The sequence below is a fragment of the Leptodactylus fuscus genome, chromosome 7 (assembly GCF_031893055.1).
Source record: "Leptodactylus fuscus isolate aLepFus1 chromosome 7, aLepFus1.hap2, whole genome shotgun sequence".
Lineage (NCBI taxonomy): Eukaryota > Metazoa > Chordata > Amphibia > Anura > Leptodactylidae > Leptodactylus > Leptodactylus fuscus.
Genome location: NC_134271.1, coordinates 35,134,927 through 35,140,926, shown reverse-complemented (window position 1 = coordinate 35,140,926; position 6,000 = coordinate 35,134,927). Strand labels below are relative to the sequence as shown.

The 6,000-nt window shown below is 40.9% G+C and overlaps 1 protein-coding gene across 4 annotated transcripts in view; it reads right to left on the bottom strand.

Moving 5' to 3' along the window:
* Nucleotides 1–1,251: 1,251 nt before the first annotated feature.
* The window catches only part of EHBP1L1 (EH domain binding protein 1 like 1), a 78,911-nt gene continuing 74,162 nt past the window's right edge, over nucleotides 1,252–6,000 (bottom strand). For all 4 annotated transcript variants that reach the window (XM_075281579.1, XM_075281581.1, XM_075281580.1 and 1 more), the window contains 2 exons: nucleotides 4,809–4,923; nucleotides 1,252–4,720 (listed from right to left, as the gene is read on the bottom strand). In XM_075281579.1, the coding sequence (XP_075137680.1) occupies nucleotides 4,633–4,720; nucleotides 4,809–4,923 (203 nt within the window). In that variant the 3' untranslated portion in view covers nucleotides 1,252–4,632. The remainder of the gene's footprint in view (nucleotides 4,721–4,808; nucleotides 4,924–6,000) is intronic.

The window sequence follows — 6,000 nt, the reverse complement described above, 5'->3', positions numbered from 1 at the left end:
CACAGGGCCTCCCCAATCCACCGCTCGCTTCCCGTGCCGGGCTGCCGGAGACGGTGACGCTAAGCCAGTCCAGGACAACTTGTCCTGGACTGGTTTAGGTAAGCAAAAATGCCGCCCGGGGCCCTGGCATAGCGCCGCCTGAAGCGGTCGCTTCAGGTCGACTCATGGGAGGTGCGGCGCTGCATTGAATCCACCTATGAATGGGTGAAGCTCCACTAAAGGATGTGCCTGATTTAAAAATAAAAAGGTGCATTCTGCTCCCTTTTTCATAAATTTTTCCCATATTTTTTCCATGCAGGCATTACATCTAAATGATTATATACCGTCAGTTCTGTACAGAGTATTTCATGACTTACATAATTCGCGGACATCATTGGAGTTCACAATTCCCTATCTAACACACACATACAAGACAATTAATCTGTCAGCATGGTTTTGAAGTGTGGGAGGAAAGAAGACTACACAGAGGAAACCGCTCATGTTCTCCCACTGACAGACACAGTGAAATAGCTACCTAGGATTAAAGGGAGTCAATGCTTTGTAGTGTTGTTTCTTCTAGTTTCCAAATATCCATCTGTATTTTCTTAAAATGGCAATGTACATGAAAATGGATCCCAAAGCTTAATAAGAAAGCTATATTGGGAAACTGTAGAATGACCTCTACAAGGTATTGGGACTAGGTTGTTATCAAACTGCTGACCAAGAAGTATAGAGTAATGTGTACAGCGCTGTGGAATATATATGTAATGGGAAATAAATATACTAATAAGTTCTCATCCACCATCCAGGGGTCCGCTCTAAAGTCAAAAATGTATTATTTATGCTTGATCCCAGTTGCTTCCTTCTGCAGTATTGCATGTTCAACACCAGTAGTGTAACTAAGGTCTTGTGGGCACGGTGCAATCTTTTGTCTGGGGCCCCCTATCTCATCCCTACAGCGAATTCTTGATAGTGATAGTTACAAGAGCTAAGGAGTTTAATCCACCTTAGTGTGGTTAGGGTAATCTGTGGTCTCCTTGGCTTATGGGCCAGATGGAAGCTGCAATCTCAATACTGATGCCAGTGCTTATGGAGCCCCTAAGTCTCCTGAGCCCCGGTGTGACTGTACCCTCTGCATCCCCTCAAGTTACTCACCTGTTCAACACATTTTGCTCTCATTCTGGGACCACATTGTATCTTGGCCACCTCTTCAGGCAAGAAGACACCACTCATAATATGGGTAGTTGTTACCCAAAAATAAGGAGACAGAACTTAAACAATAAAATGTTTTATTGCATTTATTTAACACATCAAGCAATGCAACAATCTCATGAAGACTTTCAGTATTTTTTCGTACCATGACAATAACATTTACCCAGAATGCTATGCAAAGCTGTGCCAACAAAGCAAAATAAATGTGGTGGGAAATGACCTGCAGGTACCATAGTCATCCTTAGCCATTAAAGCTGTATTTGTGTGCTTATAATGGAGACAAACTCTCTGGGTATCTAGATAATCTGCCTTATATATGAACAGACCATGGCCTGCTTTATGATGAATATTTACTAAAGGGTTGTGTAGGGATATGCTTACTACAGTGACACTTCAGGATAAATATTTGCCTAATGCTAGGTTCACACCTGCGTTCGATTTTCCATTCTTCGGGTCTGCTTGGGGACCCCGAAAAACGGAAACCCAACCGGCTTAAAAAGCGGCTATTGGTGGAAACCCACAGACCCCATAGACCATAAAATTATTGTCCGCATTTTTCAAGTGGAATGGGGAACAAAATCTCTGAACGGTGAGCGAGTGCAAATGTGAACCCAGCCGGAATACTTTTACTTCATTATTTAATTAGTTTTGCTCGTCTTATCTATGGATCTAGGGTCAATCACTCAAATGTCTGCCGTCCTCCAGATCCAGCAGGTTCGTGCCAGATCAGAGGGCTCGAGGCTGATCTACCCTTCTTTCCCGCTATGCCTGTCTGAAAAGAATACAATATGGCACAGCCAAGATAAGATCACAACTGTATATATCAATATCTACTTTTTGGAGGGATGGCCACTACTTTTGATGAAAAAATTCCATCTTTGCTCCTTTTTGGAGAAATAGATATGCAAAATAAATGTTCAATTTTCAATGATTAATCTATATGTAAGGTAGGGAGGGATGTGTATGTCTGCTTCAGATGGTCAATGACTTGGAGCTCATGGGAGGAGGGACAAGACATGTGCTGTTATGGGGGATGAGTAGATACAAACACTACGGCAATGGTCTCATTCCTCTTCCTTTGGCTACATTTGAGTTTGTGTCCATCCAAAGTACACACATAGTTTGGTCAGACATAGCAGTAACTAGGGATATGCCAGTGTATTAGCATTGCAGCGTTAGCGTTGTGTGACCGTTTGGGGACTACATCCCCCATTCTGCTTGAAAAATGCAGAGAGAAAAGTCCTACAAGCAAGACTCTCCTCTCCGCTGACTTTGGGTGGAAACCCGGCATAACCTATTATAGCCTATGGGGTCTGAGGGTAAGGGCCCCTTCACACGGCATAAGCACGCCGCTCATTTAGACCCGTACATGCACGCGCTTCAAAACACATCCCCTTCACTTCAATGGGAGCACGCGTAAAGCCGGCTTCACGCGCGCTCCCATTGAAGTGAATGGGATGTGTTTTGAAGCTCTCGCATGTACAGGTCTAAATGAGCGGCGCGCTTACGACGTGTGAAGGGGCCCTAACCGCTTTTAAATGGATAGGGTTTCCATTTTTGTGTCCCTAAGAGGACCCGAAAAACAGTAACCCCAACACTAGAGTCTCAAGTCTCTAGCCTGGCACAAAGCAGCCTGCTAGATTTGGAGGACGGAAGACATTTGAGTTCCAGTAGTAATGGCCCCCTAGACAAAATGAGCAGAAATAAATAATGTAAAGTAATTACGAATATATTTATCACGAGGTATAATTTCAGTATTTAATTATGGAAATTCCCACACAACCTTTTAAAAATATTTTAGCTAAATTTTCCCTGATTTATTTAACTGATATACTGTATATCATAAAAACCATAAGACAGTAGGCAAAATGGGAATTTGACACTTCAAATAGAAATAAAATGCATTGTACAAGAGAAGTGAGGATCTGAAATGCACTCAATGTATGAAGCACATTATATTAATACTGATAGAAAATGTACATTTAAAAATCATTGGCTATACTTTTATGAAATTCATTAAAAAAATTTAAAAAAAAAATTGAGGCTGTAGCCTTTCCCTTTTATTCGTAGTCAAGTGTTAGGCAGCAGAATAGATGTGATCTTATAGATAGTCGATAGAATTGGGATACATTGGGTGACTTACAAATGCCTAGGTCTTGTGGCTGACAGATATGTAAGCGGTTTCTATAAATTTACTAATTCATCTGGAGCAGAAAATAGAATATTGTTGTAATCATCCAAGATAGACATAATCTCTAATATAAGAAAGCAACTGTGTCTAGAATGGAACAAACATGGAAATTAAGATCATGGCAGTAAGTTAATAATAAAGGCTTGTAAAGATACTTTGTACATGTCTCTTTATGAAATACTGAATCTCTGAGACAACTGTCCTCAATGGAAGTATGGTTTGTACATTGTTTTACCAGTCCTAAAGGGCAACCATACCAAAATGGCAGATATTCTGGGGCCCTTAGAGAGAGTGGGTTCGGTCCCTCGGTGGAGAAAAACTAAAAAGGACTCCCCTCTCCCAACAAACTGTATTGTTTGAGTAAAGAAATGGACATACATTAATGGAAATAGTTAGGACAGGGAACAAGCATCCCAGGTGCCACAACTCAGCACTATCATAAGAGGTTCATTTCGATCTTTCCTACGGGCCCTCTATCCATTATATACCACTATAAGGCTGCATTTTTCTTATAACCTGAGCTCAGAAATCATAAAACAAATCTTGTGTCCATAAGTCAGAGTTTTAGTAGTCCTTAGTAGAGCATGTAAAGTCTTTGTTTTCCCTTAAGGCACTTCAGGAACGTCAATAGCGAAGTCCTTGTCGTTGTGTTTGGACACAACCCATCACAAAGATCAATAGGCTTTACTTTATAGAGCTTTATAGACGTTAGACCGATTCCAACCGAAGACCATGTGAACATTTTTAACTTCTTGAACCAAAAGTCCCAATCCATTGTTAATGTTGTGAAGGTAACGTGGTTCCTAAGGTTTCATAAGCTTGGGTGGTCTATAGTCCTCTTGATGAAACTGAACTACTTAAGCAGTAGGTCCAAGATATTTACTGGTATATTTATCATCATCACAGATCATTTTACACACGAAAAGAACGGTCACCTCACAGCTACGTCTAATAACACTAATGTAGAACAGCGCTCAATGCATATCACATATTTTATCACACAGTTAAATATCATTCTCTATGGATCTCTAGCAGCAAATAGAAATATACAGGAACAAGGAAGGTGGATAGTGCTTGAAAGGTATCTTGGCATCTTGTATTATGGGCCATTCTTTAGCCTAGTGACATGCATTAAATATGTTCCAAATATTCTTCTCTATATGTCTCTGTTGTGTTGGTTTTTCTTGCAGTATTGAAAAGTTTGTAATATATATTGGATTATTGTTCAGGTTTTCTTTGGCCCCATCATCTCAGCTGATCTGACACTTATCCTTTTTGCTCAGCTTTCTCCTCCTCTGCTCAAGACTTCTTTCTATGAGTTCGTCTTCCTCTACAGCCCTGCAACAAATTATTACAAGACTAAATGTCAGGATGGATGAAATGTTATAGGAGTGTTGAAATAATATTTGAAAAGGCAGATACATACTTCCTCTCCTTGTTATGCAGATCTCTAACCAGACCATCTCGCTGGTCTACAAGAGATACAAGTTCATCAAGTAAGAGCTTTTCCCTCCGCTTCTGGGCTTCACTTTTTAAGCATTCTGTAAAAAAGATGTGAAACATAAAGACCTTCATCCTATAATATTATAATAATATTAATAATTAGAGATGAGCGAACAGTAAAATGTTCGAGATTCGATATTCGTTTCGAGTAGCCCCTCAATATTCGACTACTCGAATCGAATATCGAACCCTATTATAGTCTATGGGGGGAAAATGCTCGTTTCAGGGGTAGGCAACATTCGATCAAATTATACTTACCAAGTCCACGAGTGAGGGTCGGGCTGGATCCTCCGAGCAGTCTTCTCTGTGCAGTGTCTCCGCGGCGTCTTCCGGCTCTGAATTCACTCTGCCAGGCATCTGGCCTGGGCAGAGCCGACTGCGCATGTCCGCACTACAAGCAGGCATGCGCAGTCGGCTCTGCCCAGGACCGATGCCTGGCAGAGTGAATTCAGAGCCGGAAGACGCCGCGGGGAGGCTGCACAGAGAAGACTTCTAAAGGTAGGAGAAGAACCAGCATTAATTGGCCGACTGTATAGCATTCGGCCAATCAATGCTGGTTCTGCATCAAACTTTTACATTCGAATAGCGAGTGGTACTCAATCGAGTACGAGTATTATGAATACCGTAGTATTCGATCGAATACCTACTCGATCGAATACTACTCGCTCATCTCTATTAATAATGATACATTTTATTTATATAACACCAACATATTCTGCAGCATCAGCTTAAATATGACTTGTTCAGAAAATGAGCCATTCCCATGAAGGTATTTTATAACATTATGATAAGGATATAATGGATATAGATATTTTAAATTCTGTTTTCTATACAGGATTATGGGACATCTATGTTATTAGAGTTGTTGCTTTGCTCTATGAAGAGCAGGTTAGATATAGCAGCTATATAGTGCATATTGGAGCTAGTAGTCTGGAGGCGATTCATTCATTTCTACTTCTTGCCCATGATGATGAGCTTATTGGTGAGAAATGCAAATATTTCCAGATTATTTTTAAATTAGGTCTGGTTCACATCTGCATTTGGTATGGGGACCCCCCACATGGAATACCGAACGCATTGACAAGTGGTGGGCTTCTGTTCATGGGGTCCTCATG